General features: G+C 40.7%; 1 protein-coding gene across 1 annotated transcript in view; it reads left to right on the top strand.

Annotated features, from left to right (window-relative positions):
* The window catches only part of LOC101864547, a 17951-nt gene extending 3514 nt beyond the window's left edge, over positions 1–14437 (top strand). The window contains exons 3-13 of the mRNA XM_005106423.3: positions 797–915; positions 1812–1904; positions 3288–3384; positions 3978–4086; positions 5042–5189; positions 6933–7002; positions 7765–7820; positions 9539–9702; positions 10576–10634; positions 11367–11402; positions 11920–14437. Coding sequence (XP_005106480.3) covers positions 797–915; positions 1812–1904; positions 3288–3384; positions 3978–4086; positions 5042–5189; positions 6933–7002; positions 7765–7820; positions 9539–9702; positions 10576–10634; positions 11367–11402; positions 11920–13272 — 2304 coding nt within the window. The 3' untranslated portion in view covers positions 13273–14437. The remainder of the gene's footprint in view (positions 1–796; positions 916–1811; positions 1905–3287; positions 3385–3977; positions 4087–5041; positions 5190–6932; positions 7003–7764; positions 7821–9538; positions 9703–10575; positions 10635–11366; positions 11403–11919) is intronic.
* The last annotated feature ends 3530 nt before the right edge of the window (positions 14438–17967 follow it).

Raw genomic sequence — 17967 nt, 5'->3', positions numbered from 1 at the left:
TAGCCCTCCCTTTTCCAAGACACCCCAAAATTGAAATGTGAAAGTAGAAAATAAATAGGAGTTGAAGAGAACTCGAGCAGGAGAAGAAAGGAGGGGAAGAAAAGGATATTGACATCTTCCGTCAAAAGAGGCAGGCAGACAGGACGCGGAGATGAGGCGGGGGTCAGATTTTTTTTAAAAGAATTTTTTTCTTTTTTTTGACTTCACTATGGCCATTTATTTTTGTTCCTTCTGACGCCTGTCACAAAGCAATGAGGGAAATAGGTGAAGAAGGATGGAGGAGGAGGAGGAGGAGGAGGAGGTGAAGAGAGAGATGAGGAGGAGTAGAACTTTGTTTATGTCACAAACAATGAGGGATATAGGTGAAGGGAGAGGGGGGGGGGGTAGTTATTTTTTGGGAGGGGGGCATTCTGACAGAGGGAGAGAGGGAATGGGAGAGGGCATAGACAAAAAGACTCACAGAAACAGTCACAGAGAAACAGTTAGAGGTAGACATTTATGAGAGATTTTGTTCTGCTTCAAACAAAGATTTTCTACCAACTGCCCTCAAACCTACTTTAACGGCCACCTGTTCAAGACAATCACATATACAAACTTCTTCACTTCCATTTCCCCTTGACGTTTGACAATATTATTATAATGGCACTGTCCAAGACATCCATCTGTTTAAGACAATTATTAGTTTTCTCCTCGACAATGGGTTGCAGTCTTGGACATTGTCGACTAAGATGAGCTTTATGTACCTGGGACAAAGTTCCTTCCCTCTCCAACTGTTCCTACCGTTATCTGTCTATAGGAGTACATCTTCACTGGGTTCACCTTTCTCGTCGGAGTCTTCGTCTTTGCGGCAGTGGTCGGCAATGTTGGTGACGTCATCAGTAACATGAACGCCGCCAGGCGAGACTTTCAAGCCAGGTAAAGCTGTGGAACTTATACTGGTGCTGGTGGTGGTGGCGTTGGTATATTTGTGTTTGTTGTTGTAGTTGTTGATGTTGATGTAAGCGTTTATTATTGTAATTGTTGTTTTTGTTCTTGTTGTTGATGTTGCTGTTGTTGTTGCTGTTGCTGCGCTGTTGTTGTTGTTGTTGACGTTGTTTTTGTTTTTGTTATTGTTGTTGTTATTGTTGTTGTTGTTGTTGTTATTGTTGTTGTTATTGTTGTTGTTGTTGTTGTTGTTGTTATTGTTGGTGTTGTTGTTGGATGTGGTTATAGCAGATGGATTTAAGGGGCAGCGAAGTCAGTAAAAATTTCTCTGTTGCGCCTATCTGCGACACCGAGAAATGAATTCTCCCCAGGACCACCGTCTGCTAAACTGCTGTTACTGTTGTTATTGCTGTTGTTGTTGTTGATGCTGTTAATGTTGCTATTGTTGTTATTGTGTTTAGTTGGGGGGGGGGTTCTTTTTCTGATTGAGTGATGTTGGGCTTTCAGGCCGTCGGTCCCATACCCAGCAGTGCTAGTTGCATTTTTTTCGAACAGTTGGGCGGTTCCACAACGACACTGTCCTGGATGTCTAATCTGTGAGGAAGAACACTTGCTGTGGTATCACTGTCTTTTGCGCAAGGGAGAACTCGATGACCCTTTAACCTATAGCTCACAAAGGGTTATTAAGGAAAGTCAGCGACTGAATTTGTTAGCAGCCGAAATGTCTATTCATCAATTTCCTTCAGAAGAAACTAACACTTTATAGTTCTATTTGGGTTGGTTTTTGTTTCTTTTTCTTTTTGTCTGTTTTGTTTTTGGGTTTTTTTCTTTTTTAGTGCACTCTGTTTTATCTTTTGACTTCTGATTACTATTAAATTTTGTGTCAGAATGGACCAAATCAAGTTCTACATGGATCATCGTAGCGTCCCGGACCATCTGCAGACTCGCATCAAGAGATGGGCGGAATATACCTGGGACAGGTCACTTTTTGATATTGATATATAGGCATACATTTATATATATATATATATATATATATATATATATATATATATATATATATATATATATATATATATATATATATATATATATATATATATATATATATTTGTGTGTGTGTGTGTATGTGTGTGTGTATATATGTGTGTGTATGTGTGTGTGTGTGTGTGTGTGTGTGTGTGTGTGTGTGTGTGTGTGTGTGTGTGTGTACATGTCTATGTGAGTATGTGTGTGTGCTGTTTGTGTGTTTGTGCTTGGATCTGTCCTTCTGTCTGCCTGTCTGTATTCTTATTTATTCGTCAACAGTAACAGATTTCTGAGAACATAAAGTATGTAGACGCTATGTATCATCAATAGATGCTACCCCATCTTCTGAAAACAAAAGTCCCCCACCCTCCGAACCTCATCCCTTTCCTCAGCCACCCATTTTTTCCTCAGATTTTGAATTTACCTTCCTCCTTCTATCTTTGTCCGCGTAAAAATTAAATTTATGTCTTTGCCTATATCCTTCTTATTGATGTTTTTATATAAATCGTGCATATTTCTTCGTAAATACAGTTTTGGAGCAAATCTTCAAATCAGTACTGCAAAGCCATCATGAAATAATATTCATCCTTTATCTAAACCGTATGGCTAACCACTGAGTTATATCACATCATATGTTATCTTTATATAGAACTTATTTGGCTTAGCTTTGGATCACCTACGTGACATACCTATGACCCAAAAATACGTTTACCCGCGGGGAAGCCTGTAACTCTGCACCAAAGAGGACAATCCACGCAAAAATTGGCAGGAAGCAAGCTGAATCATCGGGAAGATGAATAAATACGTAACAAAAACAATACCTTTGATGCAGCCATGGCTACTCCAAAGATACAGTGCTCTTTTGTAAACAGTTTGGAATTAACACCAAAGACCTAAGAAAATACCGAGTAAAGTAACAATACGTAAGTGGGTGGCTGATATCAAGTCACATGGCTCTGTTGAAAAAAACAACCTATATGAAGTTTAAACCGCACAAGATCCATGTACATCAAAGGCTTGGCGACGCCAATGCAGCATATAATATAGAGTGACAATGTCATAGACAATTTCGTCAAGCGCCTCAGAGCGTGTATCGCCCGAAACGGACGTCACATGGAGCAACATACTCTAACTTCCTTAAAACTTTGATTTTTTATTTGTAAATTTGTCCCAACAAATTGACCTAGTACGTCCGTGAAATATTGTGTTTCTATCTCTATTTTAATAGCTTTTATGAGTGTCTCCATGGGTAAAAGGTTGTTTTTTGGGGTAGTATAGTAACAAGATCTAATTCAGTAAATAAGCTATACTATTGATGTGCATTGTCTTTCCAGGACCAAGGCGATTGACGAACCAAACGTTTTACAGTTTCTTCCAGATCGCCTGAGGACTGAAGTGGCTATACACGTCCACCTGGACATTCTGAAGCAGGTGAGCAGGGAGAATGCAGGAGAGGCTTCATGGGGGAGAGGAAATGGAGGAATGACCCATAAGGATGCGAAAGAGCGATAGGAGTAGGGATGGCGAGAGAAAATGAAAAAAAGAGGGGGGAGCTGGGGAGAGGTATGACAAAAAGAGAAGACGGAGGACGGGAAAGTAGTGGCAGGATGGAGGACGGAGTAGGAAGGAAAATTTGAATTCATTCATTTGATCGAAAACTTGTCTTTGTTCTGTGCAGATACTGTATAATTTAGTTTTATTTCTCTTGCACGCGTAACGTTCTCGAGCATTTTTTTTTCATCTTCTGTTCGTATCATAACTTTAACTTCGAATCTCCATTACTTACTTTTAAAAAGACAGTAACGCTTTGTAACAACAGCGTTTCGTTTTGTTTATTTGTTTGCTTGTTTGTTGTTTTGCTTTGGTTTGGATAGGGTTTTTTGTGGAGGGGGGGGGTGAGGCGGGTCTTTTTGTTTTGTTTTTGTTTTACTTTTTCGTTTTGTTTTTTCTTTTGCTTCTTTTTTTTTGGGGGGGGGGTTGCTTTTTTCTAATTTCAGTCTCATGTTTTACGTTTGTCCATACAGGTGTCCATATTTGACGAGTGTGAGGAAGGACTTCTTCGGGAGTTGGTGCTGAAACTCAAACCTCAGATATTCTCGCCCGGAGACTACATTTGTCGTATAGGCGAGATTGGTATGTCTAGGCTTACATCAGGGTTGCAAGGGACATATCAAAAGTAAACGAGTACCCTCCCCCTTCATACACATACACACACACACACACACACACACACACACACACACACACACACACACACACACACACACACACACACACTCAGAACTGACTTGACCAAGACGCCATTCAGGGTTCACCGTGGGAGGGTCACAGTGGGGTTGGTGTTATGTCTTATTGGATGAACCAGAAACAGCGGCCTGTGGTCGCTGATGTGAGCAAACAAGATATGTTTTTCTTTGTTTTTCTTCTTCTTTTTTTTTTTTTAAATTGGTTTGTTGGGGGTCTTTTTTGTGGAAAGGGGGGGGGGGGGGGGTGTTTTAAGTTTTTAGGGTGTTGGGGGGAGGGGGGGTGAGGTACTTTACTTTTGCCGGGTACGTCGTAATCGAGTAGGGGCTTGTTATAAAATACGTTGTGGGTTAAAATTCTAACAATCCCCATCAGGTTAGTCGTTTTATCCTCATAAAAGGTACTGTACCGTATTTTCATTAGTTCACCAAACTCCGGATGGGTAGAGGGTGCTGCACTATATGCTCATTAGCGATGGTGTTTTTTCAAATATTGTCTGTAGCTTGTCTGTGTTATAGTTGTATCGATATTGTAGGATGTTGCTTAGCAACAGCTCTAAAATATGTTATGACTATGGTTTTGGTGTTCATGCCCCTTCCGATGATCACGCCGCACGTTCTGACTAAAATTGTGTCTATAGTGCCGTGAAACATCTATTCAATCAATTAATCAATGAACTACCACACGTTCTGCTACCATTTCCCCAATGCCATAAAACTCTGCTCCTATCCTTCTCTCCACGAACAGTACATGTATACGAGTCCCGTTTCGCTGGGCCTTACTCGGTACAAACGGTACATTAGTATGTAAGCTTAATTGTTTTTGGTATGATGATGCCCCATAGGTCGAGAGATGTACATCATCAACCATGGCAAGGTGGAGATCCTGTTCCCAGACGGCGAGTCAGGAGGAATGAAGCAGGTGGCCGTCATGAATCCGGGAAACTTCTTTGGGGAGATCAGCCTTCTCAAACTGGACGATGGCCAAAACAAGTAAGAACATTGTCTCGCCTTATCTTATCATTTAAAATGTTTAGGCCTCGCATACACTACGAAAAATTCCACTCCTTGCACGACTGCGAGTTTTCAAATTTTCTCCCGTCTGCTTCTCTACACTGCCTATTAACTATTTTGTGACGTCACACTTTGCAATCGTACCAGGAGTGAAAATGTTACCAGCTAGTGTGTGCAGGGCCTTGGATTACTTAAGAACGATCTGTCCCCAATCTATCGGTCAGGGCCAGCATAGGTTGAAGGAAATACAGCGTCCTAACAGACAAACGGAGCTACTCCATTACGTAACTTCCCCGCCGGGTAACCAAGCTCATCGTTTCCGTGTGAAACAATGAAGAACCTCACCATTATACTGCAGACGTTAGTTATTATCTTGTCTTAATCCTATTTAATCTTGTTTTTGGAGATGGGAGAGAAGGTCTTACATTCAATGAGGAAACTTATATCAGCTGCTTAGAGACTTAATACACCTGCACATACAGGGAAGGGGGGGGGGGGGGCAGGGACGAAGGCTGACATGTTTGACAGGGTGATCAAAGTGAAACGGGACCAGATATGGCCTGTAGATATCACACAAGAATCTTACTCGAGGCGCGACTCTTGAGTTGTGAATGAAAACAAATCCGGAATTCACATTGTATGTTCAACCGCCAAAATAATCGGGAAAGTATCTTATTAAATATTAATTCCAACTACAATTAAATTTAACTTTAGATGTGAATACACAAACACAAAGCAAAGAAGCAGAGATGTCAGTACTAGATCCATATGTTATAGATCTACCCGTGAGTTTAACTCTTTGGTAGAATATGACAATTATCCTTTTTTTAAATTTCACATTTGGCTGTTTTTTTGTCTAGCCTTTCGCGGTCAGGAGACGGTGTCATAATCGAGGTCACGATCTGATTATAGGACGGTAAAAAGTCGAGGTAAAAAAGCAAGAACTTCCAACAGTCAAGAGATTGTTAGGAGTTAGTTTCCCTCACATTTGTGAGGTAGACTCATAGAGTTACCCCGTGTACATCTATGGGTAGACTCGACCAGTGTAATAGTTAGCTTACAAAATCAGAGTTTGTGATTGCTTATAACTGTGGCCCCAAAGGGATAGACAGGGTATTTGTAGCTATGAAACAGTTTAGACTGCTATGCACATGTTCCCTTCAACTCTATTGGTAGACTCTTCCAGCCTCACTTTAAGCTTACTTAATCAAAGCTTGTGACTGCTTATGGAGTGGCCCGAGAGGGGTGAGCAGGCTATTTCTGTGGCAGTGAAACCTTTTTGAATGTTAGGCATACTGTTCATTGTTGATTATGAGTATTATGAACGTCTTTTTACATTTAATTTATGAGGTTACGTTTTTAGGTGAATTTGACAGCGACAATGTTTCAAAATTAGAAAGGGAAGCAGTGATTATTTGATTATATAGACGCTTCGCCCCTGGGCGGGGGGGGGGGGGGGGGGACAAAAAAGGACAGATAGAGAAGCGGGAAAAGAAACACATAATATAGAAGAAAATAATAATTAATGTGGACAAAGAAATGGGGGAAATTGAGAAGGAAAGTTGGAAGAAGGCTTAAGTCGACTTAAATCGTTCCGTATTTGTTGAGAAGATATAATAGAAAATTATTTTATATGACAACCAAATCGTCATATAACAGTAGCCTGCAAATACAGTAGCAAAAAGCACATTCTAAACAAATGGTTATTTCTTCTATCCTCAGACGCACCGCTGACGTAAGGTCTATTGGATTCTCGGAGCTCCTCTGCCTCTCCCGCCGAGACTTGATGCTTGTAAGTCTTCCGCTTACTGCATACTACTAGAGAAAGTATGTCTTTATAGGTTTCTGTGTACATCTTCCCCTTGCTGATTACTACTTGACATATTTTTTCTGTAGGGAAACCCAAAGAATTCAGTGCTACTTGTGTTGGGCAAACCACTGTGGCACAGACTGTTGGTGAACAAGATTTTTGTTTTAAGAAACAAGAAACAAACTATCAAACATGTACTTGAAATGCCATTATGCCTACATTCATAACACTCTTTAGTTTCTTCAGGTTCTTGTGGTATTGCTTTGTGTTAGTTTTTTGGAGGCCTTCATTAAACATAGGACTAAATGAACACTAAACAAAGCGGGGAAGGGTGGAGGAGGGGGGCTATTTATTTGAGAAAAAAAACCCAAAAGTTTACGACTTCTTATTGCTCTTTTGCATTGGAATTGTTGATAAACCAAAACCGAACCCTCGCCTTGATTTTGTTTACTGTTTCTCAAAAACAGTGGTATTAGATTACATAAGGCCTGAGTAAGATTGAAGCTTATTTAACGTGATAAGAAAAACTAAAGATAACGCATGTTCAAATCTCAACAGGCTCTATAAACAAGCAACCATTTAATTTTGCTTCCCCACACTATAACGGTTCACTGAAAGCTGTGAGGTTTCAAACTAGTGGTGACGAGGCTCAAAGTATCATACATATTGGCAAGATGTTCGTTTATCACATCTTCTCTGCGACGTTTTCTATCGTAACAAAGCGGTCTTTTGTTTCTGTTTCAGGCTTTGACAGAGTACCCTGATGCAAAGAAAGTCCTGGAAGAATATGCGCGACAAAGGTAAGTTTCTGAAAATAGCTGCGTGCGTATTTCGATTAAAAGCAAAAACTTCCTTTTGATACCACCTGTCATTTCTCATCGACTGAGATGGACTGTAATGTGGACAACTGGGTTATGAGTGATTTTTCGAAATCTTGTTCAGTTGAAAAACGTTCACCCTTCCCCCTTCCTCCCCCGTTTATCTGTAGGTTGTTGGGTTGTTTTTTTTTTAACATAAGAAAACAAAGGAAAGAAAATAAAAATATGTCAGTAAAGGTTAGCCGAACGAACGTAAAGAAAATCGCTCTTGTTTTGTTTTTTTTCTTTTAATTAATTCCAGACTCTGCTCTTCCCCCCCCCCCCCCCCCCCCCTTGTTTTACTTCTTATCCAATTAACGTCTGTGATATTACAGTTACAGCCTAGGTTTTCTTTGATTTTAAAAGCCTAGGTTTGGGTCTAATACCACGTCCCTACTGCACACAGATGGCGTAATTTCGATTCTGACGTTGTGAAGCTCATTTCATTAAGTTTTTTCCGTTTCTCTTTTGAGGTCCGGTACTGTATCGTCTGCAGTGCGGATTGGCCCCAATAGTTATGGTCAAAGCAGCCCGCTTCTTTAATTTATCAAAATTATGTCGATTCGACGCAAGAGATTAACAATGATTTTCTTTCAACTTCTAGCGATACGAGAACAACTTTGGGGAGACAGTTGTACAGCTTGCTCCAATTGTTGGCGTGAACTTTTATTATCTGTTGAGATAATAATATTTCCGACAGAATTACAGAAAAATCAGGTCGAAGAAATAATGATGATTGCAACTTGTTTGAAGTTGGAATGCACTCTCAGTTCACAGATGTGGCATGTGCAAACATAAGAGGAGAAATCCAAAACCTCCAGCGCCGCTCACTTTCAAAACGAGCATGTCTCATGACATTCAAAAAGAGAACGCTTTCTTATAAACTACCTTAACACTTACAAAATCCGCTTAAGTCTATTTCAAAACAACAAGGGGAAAAACAGTGATAACGACATCAAAACTGTCTCCTGTAGATGGATGTAGCCTTGATCTACAGACTGAAGCTGTCAATAGTATCTGATCTGCTCAAGTTCTGTAGGAGGTCTCATCGCTGCGAGGGTGCGCCGTTAGTTCGGTTAACGCTGTGCTAATCAATGTTGCAGATGGCTCTAGTTCGAATCGCCGAGAGCGATTTCTTGAATATGGGGTTGTCGGGGTTTTCCGCATATCTTGATCTTGTCCTCGGAGGCCCTCGCATCTTGTATAACCTTGCAGAGTTGACAAGAGAAACAAAATACAACAACAAAACTAATCCAATATAACCCCCCCCCCCCCCAAAAAAAAAAAAAAAAAAAAAAAAAACTATTTTAAAAACTCGTACAATTGCCTTTTCTAGGCCATTTTTATTGTCTTCAAGGATTAAACTATCACTGCGACTATCATCACTATACAACAACTACTATAACCTCCACTATGTCAACTACGACTACTTGCGCTATACTTTTACCACTCCTACTGCTACTTCTGTTAATAATATTAAAACAACAACTACTACTTCCAACTCCATCACTACTACTGGGGCCTACTTCTGCTACATTTTTAGCACTACTACTTAACCGCTATGTCCACCATTTTAAGATCGATTTTTAAAAAAAATTTTAAGTAACAAACAACAGCGAAGGAGCAAAACACATGGCAATTCTTTCCTAACCTTTGTTCAGGTATAACAACACGAAAAGAATGACTCCGACAGACACAGAAGAAAGCCGAAGCACATCTCCCCGTCCTTCAGTCTTCTCCTCCATGCCAGGGAGACGCTCCGCGAAGCAAGTCTTTGCCCGGGTCATGAAACAAGAAGGCTTTGTCAAACTGCTCGCTGATAAAAGTAAGTCATGCAACTTAATAGATTGTTTCAACTTTTGAATACGTTTTTTTTTTTTTATTAGTACTTTTGACAAGCTGTTGTCTGATAATGCTGGAGGAGGGGAGGAGGAAAAAAAGGGGGGGGGGGAGAAGGAAGAGGAGGAGAAGGAGGAGGAGAAGGAGCAGAAAGACGATGACGACGATGATGACGTCGATAACAATGGTACTCAACCCTTGGTAATTGTATTTGTAGAAGCTTTCGGATCTTCGATCGCGAGTGTGAAAAACCCTGTTACAAACAAAAGGAAATATGAAAAACCATAAAAGTAGCGAAGGCGAAAAGAATACAAACCCTGATGCGAAACGTGCGCGCTCACACACATACACACGCAGAGAGAGAGAGAGAGAGAGAGAGAGAGAGAGAGAGAGAGAGAGAGAGAGAGAGAGAGAGAGAGAGAGAGAGAGAGAGAGAGAGAGAGACGCGCGTGCACCCGCACACACACACACACACACACACACACACACACACACACACACACACACACACACACACGCACACACACACACGTGCACTCACGGACACAGACGCACTGATATTGTACTCAAACCCCAACACACACAAACATAGTGATCTTTTATAGCGAAAGATTGTGTGTGTGTGTGTGTGTGTGTGTGTGTGTGTGTGTGTGCGTGCGTGCGTGCGTGCGTGCGTGTGTGTGTGTGTGTGTGTGTGTGTGTGTGTGTGCTGGATAGCTAGACAGACACAGAGACACTCAGAAACACAGACAGACACACAAACAGACACACAGACAGACATACAGACAGACAAGTGGGCCTACAAGAATTAATTGTCTCATGTCACATGTTTTAACATAACTTATTTTCTTCCCACTAGCATCCGATCTGCAGGAGCTAAAAGCAGCGGTTTATGAACTGAAGGAATCGAAAAATGCCGTAAGTATAGAACACGTTCTCTGTCACCTCCTTAATCTATGGAGTTATAGTTATGTGTGGGTTTCCGGTGGTGACTTTGGTTAGTCTTAAAAACACACACTCTCTCTCTCTCTCTCTCTCTCTCTCTCTCTCTCTCTCTCTCTCTCTCTCTCTCTCTCTCTCTCTCTCTCTCTCTCTCACCCATACACAAACACACTGTGACATATGCTTGCAAATAATTTATGTGCGTCACTGTGTGTGTGTGTGTGTGTGTGTGTGTGTGTGTGTGTGTGTGTGTGTGTGTGTGTGTGTGTGTTTTATACAGAGAGAGAGAGAGGAAAAAAAGAGAGAGAGAGAGAGAAAGAAAGAGAGAGAGAGAGAGAGAGAGAGAGAGAGAGAGAGAGAGAGAGAGAGAGAGAGAGAGAGAGAAGGGGGGTGAGATTGAGTCAAGTGACGGTAGCAAAGAAAGGGAGTATGGTATGAGTTTTGGAAATCTGCCAGTCGTTCTCTTTATCCAATGATAATGCCCCATTAATTAAAAATGTTCTCCTTAATCTGCATTTTAAATAGAAGTGTTGGCTTTTGGGGTGAAGGGTGGGGGGAATAGAGGCTTTCATATCGAGCTCCTCTGGCTGATGCTCTTCTGCAAACGTTCTCTTTGGGCTGTATGGGCCTTCATTTAAAGCGAACGCCCAACACGCGCGAGTAGCGAATGTTGCTTTAAATTGTATTATTTTATGTTATCTTTCATAGGAACTGGAGGAGAGTTTCGTCACCCTTCAAAGGCAGGTATGTCACTAGATCAGGCAAAAAGATTAAACCTTAGGTGGTCCAAAATCGATCAAGAGAAGCCTTCGGTCACCACCCGGGCAAAATTCAAAATTAATTCTTACCAAACTGAAAATGTTTAATGTGTCCCTCGCGCTCATATGGCCTTATGCAGTTGCGAGTGCTGTAAAACACTTACCAAAACAAAACAAAAAGATTAAACATTTTGTCAGAAGCAATACAGTAAATTGATGAGTACAAAGGACATTCAATGCATACGTTACTCACATTTCTCTGTTCTCATTTCTCATGGTAATGCATTATGTAGATAAGATGACCGGTTGTTGATATGGGATGGGGGGAGGTGTCAATAATTCCCGTCCATGCTAAATAATTAGATATTTTGGAAATGATATGAAACGAATCGGACCACTGAATGCTTCCCTCCGTACGCTTGCGATTCCTTTTTGTAGTGAAAAGCGGTAACAATTAAAGTAATAGTTATGACTTGAAACAACATATTATTATGTGTCTGCAGGTTCAACAACTCGAGAAAATGCTTCTGGACAAAAATCTCGAGCTGCAAGAGTCGAAAGCTCACATCAGCTACTTGGAGACCGTGGTGAAAAGGCTGAGTCACGACTCTGGCTCCAAGCCCGGCAGCAGAGTGGACTCCCCTGTTCTCAGTCGCAACAGCCCCTTCTCCGGGATGAACCGCTCCCTGCGCTGGCAGGAGCTCCACCGAGTGAACACCATAGTCCACGACATGCAGAAGAACATCCCCATCAACAAGCTGGAGAGAAGCATGAGTGTGGAAACCCAGCTGGGACGAGCCACATCGGGTGACCCCATTTATTCTGAGCAGCCAACCGTGGGGGGGAACCCTCCTCTCGTGCATAATGGCGGCGCCTGTCAAGTTAGGAGGAATTCTTTTCGGTTGACCCCTCAAAAGAATGTGAACTCTAATGATCTTCCCCTGTGTTCTTCCCACAGTTCGGGGAGTGATAACGGCTCCCTCCATTACTCATCAGATTCTGACTCCGAGGCCTCAGATACAGACTCCGCTGCTGACGGAGACGGAAGTCCCCATCTGCTGACAAAATCAGACAACACAGCGACTGTCCTTGGCATCACATCATCATCAAAGCTCAGCATGATGCATTTAGCGGAAGTGAATGGTGTTATGCTCGGTGAGTGCCTGCAACAAACAAGACGCCGTGCGAGTTTGCCCAGGTCCAATTACGGCCACAACGTGAGAACTTATATTCAAAGGTCAGCCACTGTGTGTGAGGCCGGCGGGTTCACAAATCCCCCGGCGAATTTAGTTGTAAACCCCCGTAAGACTCCCAAAACTAGAACCGCTTCAGAAGGATGTGACTCCCCGATGAGAAGGAAATTCGGCGGCTGTGTTCGACCAGACTCACTTTATTATTTTGACAAATCTGATGGAAACTCTCAAGCAACATCCAGGACTTTTCGCCCTGAGAGTTGTGGGAACGCACTAAATGTTCGTTCTGCTCAAAATAAAATAGAAGAGCCCCATTTGGCGTCGCATTCTAAGTCCCATGAATCTCAATCCGAAATCGGCGGGGAACCTGCCAATGCGTCGCCAGACGTCAATAATTATTATACTCTGTGCTGCCTGGGAAGTGCCGACAGCAATGACCTTGACTTCAGTGGTGGAGACAGCTCCTCCCCGTGGGGCAGACACAGCGCTCGCTCAAGTTCATTGACCTCCGTTTCGTCTCTCCAGACTGATCAAAGTTCCCTCCTGGGTTCTGCAAGGACTTCCTTAGACTCGGCTTACCTTGGTGTTTACTCCTGCCCCCAGGGTGCAGGAGACAGAGATAGCATGTCACCCTCTACTTTTTCAGAGGACGCAGACGTCTAACATAAAGGGCCGTCTATTTTGGAAGTTTTTGTTAAGTTCAGTGTCTTACTGTAATCAAAGACGATAATTCAGAAGGGCAGAACATGAGGTTGTTTCGGCAGTTCACCCTTGTTTGGGGTGAACATTTTTTAAAGAAAAAACGAAAAGAAAAATCCAAAAGTTGGCCAAGTTCTAAAGGAGAAAACCAAATAGTCAGCTTGTACGAATCTACAGTTGTAGGTGTACGAAAGGTGAAAGAATTCAGGGGTGTTCGAAGTTTTTACATAACTAACATAATTTAGTTCCTCTGGTGTTTGGTATGGACTTTTAACTTCTGTGTGGATGTGTTGACTTGCGAATATGGATCTAATTGTTTTCTCTTATCGACAATTCGTGTGTCTGTGTTTTCCCCCCAAAAGATGACACTGTTTTCTTCTATTTATTTAATTGCCATGTTTGCTATAAGAAGCAGAAAAAATAAGACAACTGTTTTGTGATAGAAGGGGAGACTAGTTGGGACAATTCAGTTTTGAATTGTTTGACAACTGTATTGAGATCTGAAGTATTGTCCGTTATCTTATTTCTGTCAGAGACTAATTTTTCACGTAGACTCTTGAATTTATTAATTTAGTGTGACTTTCTGAGATCCAAGTAATTTATGAGATTCAAGTAATAGAAAGTGTGACGATCATGGACGCTTCTGTTTGTTGTATGTAGAGGAGAGGCAATGATGTGAGAGTCCTAAATAAAACTACTGTTATAGTCTGTGATAGTTTGAACCCCGTTGTCTCCTTTGAGACCTCAGGAACCTTAAAAACCGGTGGTCATGGCATGTTTACTAAGTCTTCAGCGTGTTAGTAAATGACAATTCTTTCAGCTCATAGTGAAAAGTAATGTGGTATAGGTCTCTACTACTTACAAGTTCATAGAGTGCGCTACTGGCAAATATTGTAAAAGAAAAATATTCAAGAAAGAATAACGCTTTGTGTATGACGGAGATTATGTCTAAAATGGGGTCAAATTAAGTTGAGGCTTTTATTGCGGATTTTGCTTCCGTTGAGTGTACATTTACTCATAAAGCTAATCTTGGAATAACTTAGATTGCATTATTGCAAGTATCGCATGCTGCGTGTAAAAGATGAAAGTCTTAGAAATCTGACTTGTTTTATAAATAATTATGAACAACCTAACTCGTGTTAACTCGTGTTGAAATTGAAATGACTGGACTATGAAAGGTTGATGATATTATTAATGGTCTAGTTTTCTTATGCTGGTTCGTGTTAAGTATGTTATACTCATTCTCTCAGAACTTATTTTGTTGTACTTCTCATTGAATGGGAAAAAAATCAGCAAATCCTTAAACGACATTAGGGGTACTCTTCTCATACTTGCTTATGTTATCCGTTGGAAATCACAATCAAGTGCAAGGGACAAAAGTATAGACACATTATTGTAGACTGAAAAATGCTTTTAATATCCTACCGGCAGCAAAGATAAATCTATCGTTAGTAGGCATACTCAACTGAATAGTTCACTCTCTACGAAAGAATTAATGTCCTAGAAAACCCATGTCAAAATTCGGTCCAAAATTATGGAATTTGAGCTGTAGGCATTTTTAGATTCCTCAGCCTCTCCTACAACTATTACTATTTCATCGCATGAAAAGCCCCAAAAATCGATTTTTTTCCCATACCGGGCATGTTTGTGACCGCCATTTCCTCATTTTTCTCTATCGGCCGTTTTCTCAAAACGCGACTTTTCTCTGTACTTTTTAAAATAACTCCACCATTTTTCATCCAATATTCATGAAATTTTCACAGAATTAAGAGAAGATGTAGTACTAAAAATTTGTTTGTTGAATTTTTTATATATGTAATATATTTTTGTTGACGGTGTCTGGAGTGTGAATTTTCACGGATTTTTCGCAAACTTGAATGCTACCTCAGGAAAAAATTCATAAAAAATTTTCTAATTCGTTTAGGAAAAAAACAACAGACAAATGTTTAGATCTGATGTTTGTGAACACGCCTGCAAAAAACACAATCAATTTATATCAGCGATAAGTGCGACATGTAAGACATGTCAACAAAATCCAATATGGCCGCCGTATCCATGGAAACGAAACTTTTTTTCTCAATTTAAATGCGGATATCAAGACTCCTTACTGTGTTTGTTATATGTGTAAAATTTGGTAAAATTCGGTGCAGTAATAAACGAGATAGCAATCAGGTGTAGCCCCGCCCCCCCCCCCCCCCTAACAGTTTTGTTTGTGTACCGATGTAGTAAACAATTTTGTTCCTACTTCTTGTATACAAGATGCATAGATCTATTACAGTTAAGATGTTTCCAAACAGAGAATAAATTTGAGAACTTCTCCAACAGTTTAGAGGACGTTTTACTGCGTATCTCAGAGAAAGGAGCGAACCTTTTTGTTGTGTACTGTCTTTGACGGTTGTTGTCGTCCTTCTACACAATCCTCCTCCTCTTCCCCTCAACCCCCCCCCCCCTTTTTTTCCCATTTTCCCATTTTTTAAAAATCCTCTCATTTGTATCACATATGCATGACGTGTAGGGATTGGGGGGGGGGGGGGGTTTAAACCTTAAGGAGATCCAAACGATAATAAATGTGACCGTGTCGTTTTTTAAGCTCATCTCGTGCTATAGCAAGTTACGTCATAGCCATAGGTTACTAGTACACTAGATCAAAATCAAACAATGAAAAGTTTGTAATGTTATCAAGTGCAACGAGTGTTTGAAAATTTTATGTTGGTCTTATTACTATTTTACCCTCATTTCGCAGTTGGTTTTTTGTTAACTAATAATATGTCAGTTTCGTTTTTTATGGTGATTTATTTTTGCTGTTACCCAATTTCAGTGAATTCGTGAGCCGAAAAGACGATAGAAGTCAAGGTGAAAAACAGTCCTGTGTGATTTATAAAGTTTGATTCTATTTTTCATCATGTTGACTTTTCAGACATTTCTGTTTCATATGTGCATAATATTATGTTGAAGAGTCAATCTTCAATCACTGCTTGGGGTGGTGCATTTCCGAAGACAGAACACGATATTTATGCGTTTATCTCAGGAAACATTTAAGCCTATGTTAAAATATGGTATAATTTGATTTCTGAATTGAAAATTATTTTCTCAGTATGTGAGTGCATGCAAAAGAAATGTGTATATGTGCAAGGGAGATGTGGTTGGAAAGAGATGCTCCTTTAACACACGTATCATTTCAAACTTGTTGCAAAACTCCCAGTGCAATAAAGAAGAAAAATCTCTGCTACCCTTATTCCTGGAATAGCATACGGTACTCGAGGTTTAGCATTCGCAAGTGATCTTCATGTGTTTCTTGTTTGAATTCCTTGATCTCATGATAAGGAAAAATCCACTTGGGTAAACCATGATAATTTATTTTTTTGGTCTTGCTGTGTGTGTGTGTGTGTGTGTGTGTGTGTGTGTGTGTGTGTGTGTTTGGGTGTGTTTGTATGTGTGTGTGTATGTGTGTGTATGTGTGTGTGTGTGTGTTTGTGTGGTTGTGTGTGTGTGTTTAAAGTTTGAAATATTTCTTTCCCTTGGTCTTTTATAAATCATAAGCTGAAATGTCGTTTCCTTGCAAAAGCTTGACAAAATGACGGCATGAGAAAGTTCAGGTTATTTTTATTTTATCACTGGGACATTGACTTAGATAGTGATAGTCCAGTATCTCAAACCACCTAAATAATCATTATAAGCAGATAGATGTTCCCTAAGAACGCTAACTTTATCCAACTGTATACATCTGAACAGCAACCTTTACCATAAATTCTCAGAGCAGCTTCATAATTTATGTCTGTGAACCTAGGTCGGCTTGCAATTACCGAATCTACTCAGAATTAATTCATACTGGAGAAATAGAAATAAGATTTAAGAGAAAAAAATTAAGCCATCTGTTCTCGCAAAAAAGTCATTTCGTTATATTTACGCTATTGACTGGTTTTGATGTCCAGTTGGCGGAGTTTTTTCGCTCTTTTTCTTCCCCCAACACTCACATTGTGTGTATATATGAAAAGATCAGTGAGATACTCGTAGACCAGCCATGGGCTTAGAGACAGGAGAAAAGGAAGAAAACTAGAAATAGAAGACGCAAAAGCCACTGTCACTCGACAATTCTATCTCACTTATAGGACTGGATGTTCGTGTGTTATTTCACAATTCAAGGGAGGATTCGAGGGAGGTTACATACATGTACGCACACATGAACGCACACGCGTTCACACACACACACACGCGCGCGCGCGTGCCGCGCGCATTCACACACACACATACATACACACACACACACACACACACACACACTCACACATACACACACACGTGCCCGCACACACGTGCGCGCTCACGCTCGTATACGCACACACACACCCACACACACACACACACACACACACACACACGCCCAGCTGTGCAAGTTTTCTTTATTACCGTCAACACGTTCTGTTCTATACCACTTGACGTCTGGTGTCGGTGTTGTTTTGTATTAAATCAAATATTATTATAATATCAGTTGCTGGGTTTTTTTAAATAATTTTAATTAGATGTATTTTCTTGTTTATTTATTATCTTTTCTTTTATATCACTTTTGTCAAATTTCGTGACAAATTGTCCAAAGTCCGTTGACTTGTCTGCTTGTTTTTTACGTTGTAATTGTAATGAAGTGGGGGGGGGGGGGGGGTT

This window comes from Aplysia californica, unplaced genomic scaffold (assembly GCF_000002075.1).
Source record: "Aplysia californica isolate F4 #8 unplaced genomic scaffold, AplCal3.0 scaffold00532, whole genome shotgun sequence".
Classification (NCBI taxonomy): domain Eukaryota; kingdom Metazoa; phylum Mollusca; class Gastropoda; order Aplysiida; family Aplysiidae; genus Aplysia; species Aplysia californica.
Note: the sequence above shows the minus strand (reverse complement) of the source record. Positions and strands in the feature narration are given on the sequence as shown.